This window comes from Caretta caretta, chromosome 20 (genome assembly GCF_965140235.1).
Source record: "Caretta caretta isolate rCarCar2 chromosome 20, rCarCar1.hap1, whole genome shotgun sequence".
Lineage (NCBI taxonomy): Eukaryota > Metazoa > Chordata > Testudines > Cheloniidae > Caretta > Caretta caretta.
The window spans coordinates 23,169,490-23,185,326 of NC_134225.1; the positions used below are offsets into that span (position 1 = coordinate 23,169,490).

General features: G+C 56.1%; 1 protein-coding gene across 5 annotated transcripts in view; it reads left to right on the forward strand.

Annotated features, from left to right (window-relative positions):
* Nucleotides 1-292: 292 nt before the first annotated feature.
* Nucleotides 293-15,837, forward strand: part of TYK2 (tyrosine kinase 2) — a 32,306-nt gene continuing 16,761 nt past the window's right edge. For 2 of the 5 annotated variants that reach the window (XR_007353995.2, XM_048831402.2), the window contains exons 1-5: nt 293-386; nt 8,187-8,381; nt 10,335-10,458; nt 14,413-14,557; nt 15,308-15,471. Coding sequence is in view for 4 of the 5 variants with exons in the window: in XM_048831402.2 (XP_048687359.1) it covers nt 8,198-8,381; nt 10,335-10,458; nt 14,413-14,557; nt 15,308-15,471 (617 nt within the window). In the remaining variant the exon portion in view is untranslated. Of the gene's footprint in view, nt 387-3,011; nt 3,092-6,848; nt 6,869-6,922; nt 6,941-8,186; nt 8,382-10,334; nt 10,459-14,412; nt 14,558-15,307; nt 15,472-15,837 lie in introns of those variants that run through there. The other 3 variants (XM_048831403.2, XM_048831405.2, XM_048831404.2) reach the window with 3 other exon arrangements.

Here is a 15,837-nt window from a genome sequence, read left to right on the forward strand (position 1 = left end):
TGGTCACTGGAACCTCTGCAGCGGGCAGCCCGGGCCCCGCCCACGCCAGGGACCCCGCTCCAGCCAGGGGCCCCGCCCGGCGGCCATCCAGCGGCGCCCGCCCCCTCCAGCTGTGGCCGGGGGCGGGGCCGGCTGCGGCCGCCAATGAGCGTCGGCCCCGCGCCCCTTGTGGGCGGGGCGCGCCCGTTGCTCCCGCCCCGCCCGGCCCGGGCCGCTGGGGCGGGCGCCGCCAATGGGAAGGCCGGACGTGGGAGCGGCCAATGGGAGCGGGCGGCTCATGGGCCCAATGGGAGGCGGCCTCACGGCGGTGCTGAGCTGAGCAGAAGGCGCTGGCGCGGCGGCCGGGCTCGGGCCGCCTGGGGCGGGGAGCGCGACCCGCAGCGGGGGTAGGTGGGGGCGGGGCGGGGAGTGTGGGGGCTGGGCACGGGATGTGGGGGCTGGGCACGGGGGGGCCGTGGGATGTGGGGGAGGCTGGCCGGCCCTGGGAAGAGGGGAGGGGTGTGGGGAGGTGGCAGTGGGGTGGGGGGCCGGAGGGTGCTGGCCCTGGGGATAGGGTGTGGGGTGGGGGGCAGGGGGTATGGGCAGGAGGGGGCAGGGGCTGGCCCTGGCCCTGGCCCTGGCCCTGGCAAGAGGGGAGGGGTGTGGGGAGGTGGGTAACGGGTGGGGAGGTGGCAGTGGGGTGGGGGGCCGGAGGGTGCTGGCCCTGGGAAGAGGGGGGCCGGGGAGGGTGGGGGGCAGGAGGGGGCTGGCCCTGGGAAGAGGGGGGATAGGGTGTGGGGTGGGGGGCAGGGGGTATGGGCAGGAGGGGGCTGGGCGGGGGCAGGGGCTGGCCCTGGGAAGAGGGGCTGTCTGTAGGGAAGTTGGGGGGGGCATGGGAGGTGGGTAGGGAGTGGGGGGGGGCTGGCTGGCCCTGGGAAGAGGGAGGATGGGGGTAGGGAGTGGGGGGGGGCTGGCTGGCCCTGGGAAGAGGGAGGATGGGGTGTGGGAGGTGGGTAACGGGTGGGGGCATGGGTGGTGGGGGGGCAGGAGGGGGCTGGCCCTGGGAAGAGGGGCTGTCTGTAGGGAAGGGGGAGGGTATGGGGATGGCAGGGATCTGTGGGAGGACTGGGGTGGCGGGAAGCGGGGATGCCAGGAGGTGGATGAGGGGTCAGAGAGGAAAGGCTGATCGGCAGGGGTACGGGGGGGGCCAGGAGGTGGATGAGGGGTGTCAGGGAGTGGGGGAAAGCGGGCGTAGGTGGCTCTGCTGCTGGAAAGAGTGGGGGAGTCATGGAGATGGGAACGCCTCGTCTATCTCCTTCCTCTGTCAAGTCTAACCCCTCTGGCCCTGGCGAGGCTGTCCTGCTCTGGGACGGGAGAGGGGCCAGGAGGCTGCGGCGCAGAAGCTGGGAGAAGGGGTGTCCGGCATGAGGAGGAGTCAGGCTGGCTGCAGCAGAAATGGGGTGTTGTGGGGGCAGTGGGGTGTCAGTTGCGGGAAGATGCCAGCTCCCCTCCTGTGCTAGTGGGGAGGGGCACAAGAAGTGTGAACCTCCGACAGCTGACTTGCTTGTTGAATGCAAAACAGCTGCCCTCCCCAGGGGCCAGGGCGCTGCCAGCATGCCCTCTGACGCCACCTTTCCCATGGACTTCTTTGAGTTGGGATGCTCTCTGTCTGACCGTGGGCCCCCCGCTCCACCCTTCCTGGAGGTGCAGGATTTTCTTGATATCCCGGCTGGTGTGCGTCTTCCCTTTAATTTTTCCCGGGTGAAGCTCTTGGCTTGTGGGAGCATGTGGCTCATCTTGGATTTGTTTTTATTCTTTCCTTAGCCGAGCAGAGAACATGAGCAGCAGTTTCAAACGGTTCCTTGCCCTGAAGCCCTTGTGGGCTTAACCTTTGGGGGGGCTCCTCTAATTTCCAAGGCAAGGGAGAGTACAGAAGGCTGATCCTCTAGGCCTTGTAGTGGGTCCTTGCCTCAGGGAGTAGATAGTCTCCAGAGTAGACTCAGGTGAGACTAGCTGGTCCCAATGGCCCCTTCTGGGGTGAGAATCTATTGAGCTGACTTGACAGGCAAGAGCAAAATAGACCAGATTCACTGGTTCAAAGCCTGGAAGGGACCATTCCCGCTCTCTGGTCTAACCTCCTGCAGAACATGGGCCATGTTACTTCCCCAGATTAATTCCTCGTTTGAACTAGAGCAAAAATCCAATTTTGATTTTAAAATTGCCCATGATGGAGAACCCATCCCAGGCCTTAGTAAGTTGTTCCCATGGCTAATGACCTCCGTGGTTAAAACTTTGCCCCTTGTTTCCAGTCTAAATCTATCTAGTTTCAACTTCCAGCCATGGGTGCTTGTAACCTACGCCGGGAAGAGCCAAAGGGACTTTGTGGTTATTCGGTGTAGGCAATTGTATGTCCAGGAGGTTCCAAGTGTATTAATATAAAGATTAAAGTGTAAGCGCTGGGGGCCGGAACCTCAGCGGGTGTCAGTGGGCCAAGCTTCACTTTTGCCTCTGTTTTCACTAACAAGGTCAGCTCCCAGGCTGCTGCACTGGGCATCGCAAAATGGGGAAGAGATGGCCAGCCCTCTGTGGAGATAGAGGTGGTTAGGGACTATTTAGAAAAGCTGGACGTGCACAAGTCCATCGGGCCGGACGAGTTGCATCCGAGAGTGCTGAAGGAATTGGCGGCTGTGATTGCAGAGCCATTGGCCATTATCTTTGAAAACTCGTGGCGAACGGGGGAAGTCCCGGATGACTGGAAAAAGGCTAATGTAGTGCCAATCTTTAAAAAAGGGAAGAAGGAGGATCCTGGGAACTACAGGCCAGTCAGCCTCACCTCAGTCCCTGGAAAAATCATGGAGCAGGTCCTCAAAGAATCAATCCTGAAGCACTTGCATGAGAGGAAAGTGATCAGGAACAGCCAGCATGGATTCACCAAGGGAAGGTCATGCCTGACTAATCTAATTGCCTTTTATGATGAGATTACTGGTTCTGTGGATGAAGGGAAAGCAGTGGATGTATTGTTTCTTGACTTTAGCAAAGCTTTTGACACGGTCTCCCACAGTATTCTTGTCAGCAAGTTAAGGAAGTATGGGCTGGATGAATGCACTATAAGGTGGGTAGAAAGCTGGCTAGATTGTCGGGCTCAACGGGTAGTGATCAATGGCTCCCTGTCTAGTTGGCAGCCGGTATCAAGTGGAGTGCCCCAAGGGTCGGTCCTGGGGCCGGTTTTGTTCAATATCTTCATAAATGATCTGGAGGATGGTGTGGATTGCACTCTCAGCAAATTTGCGGATGATACTAAACTGGGAGGAGTGGTAGATACGCTGGAGGGGAGGGATAGGATACAGAAGGACCTAGACAAATTGGAGGATTGGGCCAAAAGAAATCTGATGAGGTTCAATAAGGATAAGTGCAGGGTCCTGCACTTAGGACGGAAGAACCCAATGCACAGCTACAGACTAGGGACCGAATGGCTAGGCAGCAGTTCTGCGGAAAAGGACCTAGGGGTGACAGTGGACGAGAAGCTGGATATGAGTCAGCAGTGTGCCCTTGTTGCCAAGAAGGCCAATGGCATTTTGGGATGTATAAGTAGGGGCATAGCGAGCAGATCGAGGGACGTGATCGTTCCCCTCTATTCGACATTGGTGAGGCCTCATCTGGAGTACTGTGTCCAGTTTTGGGCCCCACACTTCAAGAAGGATGTGGATAAATTGGAGAGAGTCCAGCGAAGGGCAACAAAAATGATTAGGGGTCTGGAACACATGAGTTATGAGGAGAGGCTGAGGGAGCTAGGATTGTTTAGCCTGCAGAAGAGAAGAATGAGGGGGGATTTGATAGCTGCTTTCAACTACCTGAAAGGGGGTTCCAAAGAGGATGGCTCTAGACTGTTCTCAATGGTAGCAGATAACAGAACGAGGAGTAATGGTCTCAAGTTGCAGTGGGGGAGGTTTAGATTGGATATTAGGAAAAGCTTTTTCACTAAGAGGGTGGTGAAACACTGGAATGCGTTACCTAGGGAGGTGGTAGAATCTCCTTCCTTAGAGGTTTTTAAGGTCAGGCTTGACAAAGCCCTGGCTGGGATGATTTAACTGGGAATTGGTCCTGCTTCGAGCAGGGGGTTGGACTAGATGACCTTCTGGGGTCCCTTCCAACCCTGATATTCTATGATTCTATGAAGACAGTGGAGCGGCTGTGTCTGTTTACACCAGGTGAGGCTTTGGCCTTCCTTTGGCAGGGTGGTGCTGCAGAGGTGATCTCTTAGGGGTGGTTAGGTCGAAGCCAGAGTGAAGGTTTGGTGAATAGAGGCTCGCCTGCCTGCCCCAACTGCGTTTGTTTGACTTCAACTGGTTTTAACCAATTGATTAAATCGGTGCAAAAGGCTGAATGGACACTGATCTGTTGGTTTAAGCTGGGCTCATTTTGATTTATCTTAAGTCCATCAGGAATCTGTTTAACTCAAGCCCAGATGAGCCACTCTTAAACCAAAATAAGAATGTCCACACTGGTAGGCACTGACTTAACTAAATTGGTTTCAAAAACAGTTTAAGGTAAACCAGCGCAATTTGTGTATGTAGACAAAGTCTAGGTTCCTGAAGGGGTGCTGCTATGAAGAAGGGAAGTGCCTCCGCTTTGGCTTTGGTGATCTGCTCTTTAGTTGGTGTCCAGTTCTTCTCCCCTGAGCCTTGAGTTTATGGTTGCTTAGGATCTGTCTGCACTGGAGACATGCCCAGTTGCAGCCATTGGTGTAGATTTACCACTGCAGATCTCTAGCGTAGATGGACCAAGCCGCCGTAGGCCATGATTTGCAGCCGTGCAGCTGTACTCCAGTTGCAAGCAGGGGGGGACTCACCACATTGCAAAGTGTTGTGAACAGCAGTTTTGCCTGTCTGCTCTAGGGGCTTTCTCTGGTGACAGGTCCCCAGGCCTTCATGTGGGTGAAAATAAACCACAGACATTGACGATGTGTGCTTCTGACATCTTGCCAGCTTCGCTCTTGCCCTAAGGTCCGGAGGCCTGAATCAACAGGATTCCTGCTCTCCAGGAACAGCAAATATTTTGGAGCACTTGTCCCTGTTACAAGGGACAGGAGAGAGGCCACCGGTGAAAATGGGGGAAGCCAAAGGAAAACATTTAGGGCAGTGGCTGTCAATAGCTTCCATTCTGAGACCCCTCCACACTTCTATTTAGCAATATGGGAGGGGCAGTGTGGTCACAACCCTGGGACACCCCCAGGGTCCTTAAATCAAGAACCCGCAACTTTGCAGACCAGTTTGGGTTTCCCCAGTTCCTGTGCCTCCATACTGTTATGGAACTTAATGAATACGAAATAAACCCCAGACTCCTGTAATTGTCAACGTTTTTCCTGTGTTTTGCTTTGTCAAACTGTTGACGTTGCAACTTGAAAGCTGGAAAAACCCTTTGAGCTCTTCCCCAGAATAATGGACTGCTGAAAACCACCATCTCCGTTGCTGCCAGCGGGTAGCCTGCCTGCAGGGCTGATAAAGGTTCTGATTTTTCAAAGGTGCAGTGCACATGCCCTGTTGGCTTCTGTGGGAGCATGGGGTGCTGGAGCCGAGTGCCTGCAGCTCCTTAGAGTTGGAGGCATTGAGCCCTCCCGCCAACTGAATGCAGGGGCAAAGCCAACACGGGGGAAGCAAATCTTCACGTTGCCTGGTTTATAGAAATGAGGAAGCAAGGCTTTTTGAGAGGAGGAACAGCTGTCTGTTTTGGATTCCATTCTGGTCATTGGCAGGGGTGGGGAACTGTGCCAAGGTTTAGCGTGAGGATGTCTGAGGGATCCTGTTAAGCACTGAGGTTTGAGAGGCTTTGTCCTCTGAGCAGCAGGACAGAACCCAAAGGAACCCGTCTTTCCTCCACTAGGTCCCCCGTCTGGAACTGGAATCCCTAGAAAACTGCTTCTCACTGTCGTTTTATCCTCTCTTCTCCCCCTTTCCTCTTCCCCAGCAAGAATAAATCAAACCTGGCAGCCCACGCTCCAGAAAGTGACACTGGTCTATGCTGTGCAGCGTTCCTCTGCTGAGTCAATAGGAGGAACATGACCTGGCAATAATTTAACCTTCCTGCTCCCTGGAGTAACCAGCCATGCAGTAGCATGCAGGGAATGAGGGGGATGGACATATCTGATGAGCTCCCCCAGGAGTGAGTGGTGGCTTGAGATAAGCCTATTCACTCAAGCACAACACCCACCCTCCCCCCACAATCTAGCTCCTGCGGCAAGCCACTGAAATGCACAGAGCACTCACAGGGAGCAGACACCTAGTAAGGTCTCTGGTGTATTTGCTTAAAAACCTAAACAGCTGCATTTTCTTCAGCTGTTTTGCTGACAGCCGCCTCCTTCCCCAAACAGAAAAGGATCAGCCAGGCTTTATCCTGGGAACCAGTACTGCGCGGGGCTGTTTGGCCTTCTGGAGTGGCTTAATCCACTCTGGAATGGGGGGGTGTGTTTTACTGTGTGGCTCTGTCTGCTCCCATCTCCAGCACAGGGCGTGTGCGTGCGGATGTCTAGTTTCTGCACATCCAGGCCCTATTGTGGCTCCATGGCAGCATGGCATATGCAGTCTCTGTTGTCACTGGGACTAGCCCATTTTTCTGAGCTCCCCAGGCGTGTCTGAGGTCAAAGCGAGCCCGGCGCTTATATCCTGTTCTGTGGTCGCACGTGCTTAATGCTCATTGTGGTATCGCCTGCCAGAGATGCAAAACTACAGACCCAAGAGGTTCGCCTTTCTCCCCCTCCTGAGTTACTCTGGAGACGAGCCCCATAAATCTTGCGGCAAGCTGCTGTTGCACTGGGCGTCTGTGTGATCCGTTGTGTCTCCGGGGAGCAGGATTTTTATCTCTGCAGTTCTTCAGTCTGCTTACGGGCTGCATGGTAGGCAGGACCTCCTCTGTCCCCTCCGGCCCTGTGGCGTTGGCTCTGGTGGGGAATGAATACCGGGGAATGGTAGGGTACTGCCTTTCCTATGTGGGAGTTCCCCACTGAACGATGTGTCTAGAGCTGGCAGAGGAAGACAATAGCTGTATGCTAAGATCGGTCTTTAGTCAGCAAAAGGCACCTGGCTGCATGTTTGGCCGGGTATCGAGGCCAAGGCCTGCCTTGTTACAAAGGCACAGCTCCCACTGGCTTCTCTAGGGGGAAGCACCCATGTAACTGTGGGCAGAACTGGGCCCTGGCTTAGAGTGTTGTCTTGTGATTAGAACAGGAGAGAAGGGAGTTGGGACTCCTGGGTTCTCCCCAACTCTGGGAGGGGACTGGGATCTAGTGGGTTAGAATGGGGGGGGAGGGCTGGGAGCCAGGATTCCTGGGTTCTGTTCCCATTTCTGTCACTGACTTGCTGCACCCCCTTATCTAAGTCCTTCCCTCTCTTGGCTCAGTCGAGAAATGTCTTTGGTCTGTATCTTACGCTGGGTCACGTGTGTGTTCTGCTGGGCAAAGTGCTGTTAGACTTGGATCCAGCTGTGTTTTGTCTGCTGGGGTTGTGGGGGGCCCTACCTGCAAGGCTGATGGATCCTTTGTTGTGTGAGCAGAGCGGTGGAGCCTGGCCCACTGTCTCATCACTCATGAGAGAGAGCCCCACCAGAGAGTGAGGGGCAGGTGGGGAGCGGGGGGAGGACATCTTTGCTTTCAGGGTTCCGGGCGCTGACCCCTTGCTTCCCCCAGTCGTTTAGGTGGGGTGCGGCAAGCTCAGCTATTGCAGAGTAATTGGGTGGTGGAGTGAGGGCCAGAGTATGTCCCTGTTGTTGTAAGGCTTATGGGAGGGTGACTGTGCTTTGGGGGGCTGGTGTTCCTCCACCCTGGGGGAGGGGGTGTCGTAGGGACCCCATCACTCAGAGGCAAATATTGGGAGCTGGCCCAGGGCATTTGTGGTTCTGCATTGAAGCTTCACTCCTCACTGGACGGCTAGTTCTTCTTTCTTCTCCCTGCTGGACTTGCTGCCTTTCTGGGGCCCTCCTAGGGGCCCTCCCCTACTGAATGCAGCCATGGCAGGCTTCTTCCAGCTGGCTGGTCCCTGACTGGACCCAGAAGGAATCTGGGACACAAGCACCCGCAGCCACACGTCTCACCAGTGAGCCGGAGCAGCAGCGTTCCTTTGATGCCGTCAGGCCCAGAGACACTTGCAACACTGCCCTGAGTCCTACCAGAGATCGCCCCACCCTTTTCTTACAAACGCTTCCCTCTCTCTTCTCAGGCATCGGCGAGATGTCTCTGTGCCAGTGTGCGGTGAAGCACAGTGAGTCAGACGTGGAGGGCTGCTGCTTCTCGGTGGGCGGGGGCCTGAAGGTGTACCTGCACTGGAACGGCGAGGAGGAGGAGCGGTGCCAGACCTACACGCAGGGGGTGCTGAGCGCAGAGGAGATCTGCATCAACATTGCCCAGAAAATCGGTGAGCGCTGGCAGCCTGGAGTGTCCCTGGGCTACCGCCTCTCCAGACAAGCCTACGTGAGCCTGCCCCTGCCCCAAAGACAGGGCTCTGAGCAATCGCTTCGGCTTAACGCTGCTGGGCCTGCCAGGGAGGGTCACTGCCCAGCGCTGCATTGGGGTGAGAGGTCGTGTGGGCTGATCCCTCGCTTCAGACTCAAAGACAAAGGATTCCTCTGCTTCCCTATGATGCTGGTAGCCCGCTGGGCCAGCGAGCAGCACAGGTGTTACGGCAGAGCCAGTGTCGTTATAACGTTTTCTTCCTGCCCGCCCTGTCTGTTGCTGCCCCGTGGGGTATGATCCAAAGCTGGTTCTTTCCTTTAGCTTCAAGGGGCGGTTGGGGCTAGTGTCCTCCTGAGATACCAAGAACTGTGAACTCGTGTGACCCCGGGTTGCTAGTGTGCAGCCACTCCGCAAGCCACCCTCTGCCCTGTCTATGAAGGCAGCCGCACGGCCAGCCCGGCCCTGGCACCCTCTGCATGTGCCCACTGCGCATGCAAGGAACCTTGTTCTCTGTGTCACCCAGAGCTCTCGCTGGCCAGTGCTGTCTGCGATGATGTTGCTCTGTCCACTGGGGATTATGAGTCACGTCATTAGGACGATACCAGCCATGGGCTGGTGCTGTAGAGCTGAAAGGGCTGTTACTCCATCCCCTGACCACCTCCCCGCTCTGAGCCAGCCAGTCCCTGACCAGAGGCAAATGGCTCTAATTCCTACCTTCCCCTGTCACCACCGAGTCCCCCTGGCTATGTGTTGAGAGTTCACGTTGCCCGTAGAAGCTCTGTGTCCATTAGAGCTGTAGCTCTTACTAATCAGGACCATGGGCTCTAGCCTCCTGTGTCTCTGGCATTCCTAGGCATTGGGATGAATCTCCCTCTTCCCCTGTGCTCTGGCTGTCGGGCTTTACTGGAAGGCTGAGGTACGGAGCATGACTAGCTCGAGTGTGGTGACATGGCCTCTGACTTGTTGGCATCCACGCACGATAAACAGTCTGCCACTCTCCGGGGACTTTCCCTGGTGAGCCGCAGGAGCCGGAGATGTCATCGGGGCCTGGTTCTTAGGCCGCGTCAGAGCCGAGCTGCCAGGGCTGCCCTGACTGTCTGTGCAGGGGTATTTCCCTGTCCACTGGGAGGAGGAGGGAGCGGCTGAAGTGCCTGTTAACCCCGGGTTTGCTGCAAACCCCCTTTCCTCCTGCATGAGGCCAGCTGACAAACCATCGTGGTGTTTTCTGGTTGGTGAAGTTTGAAAAAACCCCAACCCCACAAAACCCGTCACACTGCTGAGAGGCTTGTCAGGCCAACTGGCTGCCTCTAAGCAACCAGCCTGAGGTGTGACGATGTCTCTGGAGGATGCAGTGTGGCCTAATGCAGAGAGCACTGGACTGGGACTCAGGAGACCTGGATTCTAATCTTGGTTCCACCACTGGCCTGCTGCTGGGTGACCTTGGGCAAGTCACTGTCCCTCCGTGTGTTTCTGTTTCCCCATCTGCAAAACAGAGTTAATGATACTGACCTGCTTTGTAAAGCCCTTAGAGATCTGCGGCCGAAGAGCTATTTAAAAGCGAGCTATGAGGATTATTGTTAAAAGCAGGCTAGTTTTAATAAGTACCTTTAAATTCATGAGCTGTCGCGTGATGTCTGCATGGCTCAGAAAAAGCTAATTCCGTGCTCGCACTGTGGGACTTGGGCCTAGATCTTGAGTCTCAGAGCATCAGGCACTATGCCTGCTGTTGGCACTCAGTGAAGGAGTCTGTTACCAGTAAAATCCTGTAATGGGGAGGAGAGAACTGGGAACAGCTTTCAGGACAAGACAATGAGAGAAACAGCTTTGCAGCAGCTGTAAAACCATGCAGTTTAAAGCAGGGGCAGAGGGGAAATGAGCCCCTGCCATCACACAGGAATTCTCTTGTCTCCTGCAGGGATCACGCCGCTCTGCTACAGCCTCTTTGCGCTCTGTGATGTGCAGACCAGAGTCTGGCTCCCTCCCAACCATGTGTTTGAAATCAGCAAAGACACCAACCTGAATCTGTTCTTCCGCATGAGGTGAGAATTGCTCCCTGGGGGGTCACAGGTGGCTCCCCACACACTCTGCTTTTGCCAGCTGCAGTTCAGGGGTGAGGGGCCCCTTAGCCAGATGCTATGGGGTAATGTGCCAGGCATTTGAATAGGAACGCTCGTGCTGGGGAGAGGCATCCCTTGGTGGTTTGCCTGGTTACCTGGGAAGGGAGGCAACAGAAGCAATTAAGAAACCTGGATGAAGGTTGGCGTCAGGTCAAATAGCGACTGGGCAGCATCTCTGGGGAGGTGAGAGGCTGTGCACGCCTTTCTGGGTCTCACTTGGGCTGACTGCATGGCTGAGAGCTGGACGGTGCAGTGGAAATCTGTTCACAAGGTTCTTTGTGCCCCTCAATCCCAACCCACATCCCCTGCTGTTCAAGTCTGTGCTCCCCACAGTCAGCTCTGCTTCTGCTCTTCCAGACTTGGGCTTCTCCTGAGCAGAATCTACCAGTCACGTTATTACGTGGTGCTGGCGACGTGGACAAAGGCCCAAAGGGAAATAGGCTAAGACCCACTGAACTCATTCTACCTGTGACTGGGGGGCAGCGTGTTGATCTAGGTCTCCAGGTATGAAGAGAGTAGTGTGTGGGCTCTGCTTATTGATATCCTCTCGGTGAGGCTCTTACATATCGTGGGAACCCGGCTGCGTGACCCAGCATATCCTCCTAGAATGCAGTCACCATCGGATCAGCAGGGCTTTCAGGCTCATTTTTATAGCGTCTGAGTCCTAATAAAGGCAAAAGTGACCAGTGATTACAGGTCTGGGATTTTATTAGGTCCTATGAAGCTCCCCTCTGGCAACTTTCCTCCTTGGCACCAGTGCGCTGCTCATTAGAAAGTGGAATGTTTGCTTGTAGGCCTCTCGGATGTCACTGTCCGGTATGCAGGTGCTGAGGACTGCGCTGACCAGTCAGAGACCATCTGACTGGCACTGCGCTGCCGGCCTGTAAATCAGCAGTGGCCAAAGGGTCTGTGTGGGAGGGCTTTGGCCGTGTGCATTGCCATGGTACTGGAGTGTGGATCTTGGGCTTCTAAGAAGCAGCCTGTTGCCAACCTCCTCTTCAGCGCAGACCACATATCCCAGCATGCTTAGCTGCTCAGCTCAAGGTGGGACAAAGCATGCTGGGATATGTAGTTTTTGTGTTGCTCTAAACAACATCGCTATAGGCCACAATCTCTGTACCAAAGGTGAGGACACATGCAGTCTGAGTGCAGATAGAGCATAGGTTTCTGGCAGCTGAGCCCTTGGGTTGGACAGAGCATAGGTCACATTGACAACGGACAGCCTGATGCAACGGCCCCATCCAGCCCCGAGATTACAAATGGCTCACGTTGGATGCTACGATCTCCCGGCAGCCGCGCTCTGTTTCCTTCCCCTCCGAGGCTCAGCTAGGTGCAGCTCTGTTGCTGCTCTGTCCTCAGTCCGGATGGGTGGCTTAGCGCGACTGCAGGAAATTGCGTCTCTGTGTGTGTGAGCGTCAGAATACCTTCGTGCTCGCTACCGCAGACTGAGCTGTGGCTTTGAGGGTTCTGGGGAGGACGCGGGCAGTGGAAACAACAAACTCGCTTTGGCTGCAGTTTGTGCCTCTGCCCCATTTCCATAGCGACTCTCCCATATGGGTGTAAGGGGCCCAGCACAGCAGGGTCCTGCTCCAGGCTAGCCCCTCTGGATACAGTCCAAAGAGCAACACGTCAGAGGTGGTCTTTAATAGCGGAGCAGGGTGCTGGGGAGAGGTGCCGAGCAGGGAGACTGGAGGCCTCTAGCCACAGTGCAGACGCAAGACAGCTGGTGAGCTGACAGTGCTCTGGCTACCAATTGTGTGGCCTGCCAGTCTTTGTACAATGTGCCTTTGTTGCTGTTACCTCCTCCCTCCCCGGCCGCTGCCTCTTGCCTTTCAGACCGTGAGCATTCTGGGGCAGGCACTGTTGCTGTGTCTTCAGCAGCCAGCATGAGGGGCCTCCGGGATGCAAGCGGCCGTGCTGCAAGCTTCCCTCTCCTAACTCATCCAGCTTGGATCAGAGCTTTGCTGTGCGAGATGCTGGACAGTCCATGTGAGACGGTGCACTCTCTGCTTCGAGGAGCCCCTGATTCTACCCACACCTGTGTCCGGAGAGGCCTTTGGCAGGCTTAGGGCCTGTGACAGTAGCTTGCTTGCCGCACTGGTCGTCGTTTGATTCCGTTGCTGTTTAACGGCTCAGGAGCCTTGCTGTCCGTGCAAGTCTTGCTGCTGAGCATCCCTGTGTTGATTTCTGCTTGACGGGCTCGGGGACCACTTGCGCTGCACATAAGTGACTCCTGTCCTCAGCAGCTCTGGTGCTGCAGTGCCCACTGGAGCAGGCTTGCCCTGGGAAGCACTCTTGTTTTGAAGTGCTCGATGGAGAGCCATGTTCTTGCCACTTTATAGGCAGGGAAACTGAGGCCCAGAGGAGCAGCATAGCCTGCCCCAAGGTGACTGAATCAGTGGCAGCACTGGGCGTAGAACCCAAAAGTCCTTTGCTCTGAGGTATCTCTGCTCTGGCTGTGACTTCTGATCCCAGGAGCCTTTGTAACCCCGTCTCCTCTCTGCGCCCTGAGAACAATTTGAGTTGGGTGAATGTGGAGCTGGGCACTGAAAGAAGAGGGCACTCTCAGCCAAGTGAGCACAAGGCAGGTGAACTGCATTCCTTTGGAAGAAGCCAGCTGCACCCCAGAGGGGTGTGTAGTCTGGCGCGTTTCCCTGGCCATAAGACCTGGCCCCTGGAAACACAAGCTGGAGATGTGTGTGGGAGGGTCCCTGGATCGGGGTGATGGGCAAAGAGGGTGCAGGGCTGTGATGTGCGGAGAGCCATTCCTGTTCAGTGGCCTGGATGGGGTCTTGGTCCCCGTGGCCAGTGCAGCACTGCCCCCCTCGCTTGCAGCCCGAGTCTGTCTTGTCCCTGCTGAATGGGCCTTGAGGTCTGAACTCCTCCGGCGGGGCCTTGCTGGCAGAATTGGGGAAAACGTCCCGGGACGCTCGCCCTGCTGTTGCTCTGGCTGAATCTCTGCTGTAATAGAGGCTTTTGGTCCCCAGCTCACTGCATTGGCATGGGCGCTGTCTGCCAGATTTAAACCGCCGGCACCTTGGGCGAGCGCTGGCTCGTGCCCTTCCTCGCTGGAGCATGGGCAGGCGTTTCTCTGGCCAAGCCCCAGCCCTCGTTCATCTGTACGGAGTGGCCGGTAGTGTGCCGCGGCTCGGGCAGCAGCTGTGGGGTACCAGTACAAGGGGCGAAGACCTCAGCCCCGACCAGGAAAGCACTTGCCTGGCTAGGCTGCGCCAAGCTGCGCCTGGAGGGTCTGTGTTCCTTTCTACGCTCTCCCTGCAGCAGTGGGGAGGCTGGTGGAGTCAGGTCCTTGCTGGTATAAACCCCTGAAACTGTACTAGTTTGTACCAGCTGTGGAGCTGGCCCTTAACTCTAGCAGGGTGTAGGTCTGCTTGGCTGTATTGCCAGTCCCAGAGGGATGGCAGTGTGGTTTAGTGGAGAGAGCACTGGACTGGGACCCAGGAGACCTGGGTTCTATTCCCAGCTCTGCCACTGACCTGCTGGGTGACCTTGGGCAAGTCACTCCACCTTTATGTGCCTCAGTTTCCCCAGTTGTAAACGGTAGTAATGATACTGGCCTCCCTTGGAGATGCACTAGTGAAAAGCTGGCTGCATGACCGTCAGAGCTGAGCCTCACAGCTGTGGCTTTCCATGCTGCTGCTGCTGTGGAGACCAGGCTCCTGCCTGCTGCTCGGGGCAGCTTTGCAGGGACTGACTCGGACAGGAATGCCAGAAGGAGAAGAGGGAGGATTTTGTAGCCGGGGTCTGGCAGCTGCTGAACCACTGGCTCTGCGTTGATTCCAGCAGGTGCCTGATGGGCTCAGTGGTGCTGTGGCCTTTCCCGCCTCTCACAGGCTTGTCCGTGTCTGTCTCCCACAGGTACTACTTCCGCAACTGGCATGGGATGAGCGACAAAGAGCCGGCCGTTTATCGCAACGTTCCCCGGCAGAGCGACGTCCCTGAGGACAAGCTGCAGGGCGGCGCGCTTCTGGACAAGTCGTCCTTCGAGTATCTCTTTGAGCAGGTGTGGACGCCGCTCTACGCGAACCGGAAACCCCGGTGCCGTGACTGGGACGTTCGCCTCTGAGAAGGGCTGGCAGCCCAGAGGGTTAGCTAGAGACCCTTGACTCCCGAGGGATGAGGGCCACTTTCACCAGCGCTTCTCGCTGGACGCCGCTGATGCTCGGCTATGACCGTGCCGAGTGCAGGACGAGAACCTGTGCAGAATGGAACAGACAAGGATCTGCCACCTGCCGCAGCGGGGACTTGGGCGCGGCTTCCCAAGTGTGCTGACACAATGTTTTCTCAGCTTCCCCGTCACCCGAGCCGGCGCTCCGATCTGCTGGGCGTGCATTTCCGAATTCAGTGGTAGGAGGCCACCTGGCCTCCAAGCTGGATCAGAGCAGGGGCCCATGTCCCTCTAGTCTGGTATCCTGTCTCCGACAGGTGCCGCACCAGCTGCCTCGGAGGAAGGTGCGGAATATCCTGCCCCTGAGGGAAATTTCCTCCTGAGCCCTGATAACTTGAGGTCAGGGCGCCTGCCCTGAAGCAGGAGGGTCTGCAGCCCTTCCAACACAGAAGAGAGTCTTTAAGGTTTTGCCTCATTTGATTTAAAGATATTCCAAATATGCTACAGGCCGTAAGAGCTGATCAAAGGGCTCCCCCTGTGAGGCTGAGAAGGAAGACAGCTAAATCTGAGTGGATGCTTTGCGTCCTCTTTTCTCTTTGTATAACACTTTTTTTTTTTTTTTTTTAATTTTGGTTCCCTTTGCAGGGGAAATATGAGTTCATTAATGACGTTGTGTCTCTGAAAGACCTTCAGAGCGAACAGGAGATCCACCGGTTTAAGAACGAGAGCTTAGGCATGGCTGTCCTTCACCTCTCTCACATGGCTCTCAAACGAGGCATCTCTCTCGAAGAAGTGGCCAAAAAAACCAGGTGATTTGCGGGGTGGATGGGCATTGGGACTGTGCTGTCCACCTCCTTCCCAGGCCCTGCAGTGCAGCTGGTGTGTGGCCACTGAATAGCAGCCTCTTCTGGGGTGGAGCTTGCCTCACGCCAGTGCTGAAAATAACATGGCTTTCGTGGAGGTTGTTTCTGGAGCCCATCATGGTACTCGCCCTGGCAGCCGGTGTTGGAATTGAGTTGACCCCAGAGCACACTTTCACATTGCACTGCTTCTCCTTGACAGTGCAAAGGCTGTGCCCTCATCCAGCAGGCCCCCTGCGATCCAGGGGGCGGTAGGGCCTAAGACGCATCGCACTGCGACGGGTACTAGGGTTCATGGTGGAACAGCGTTGCGTG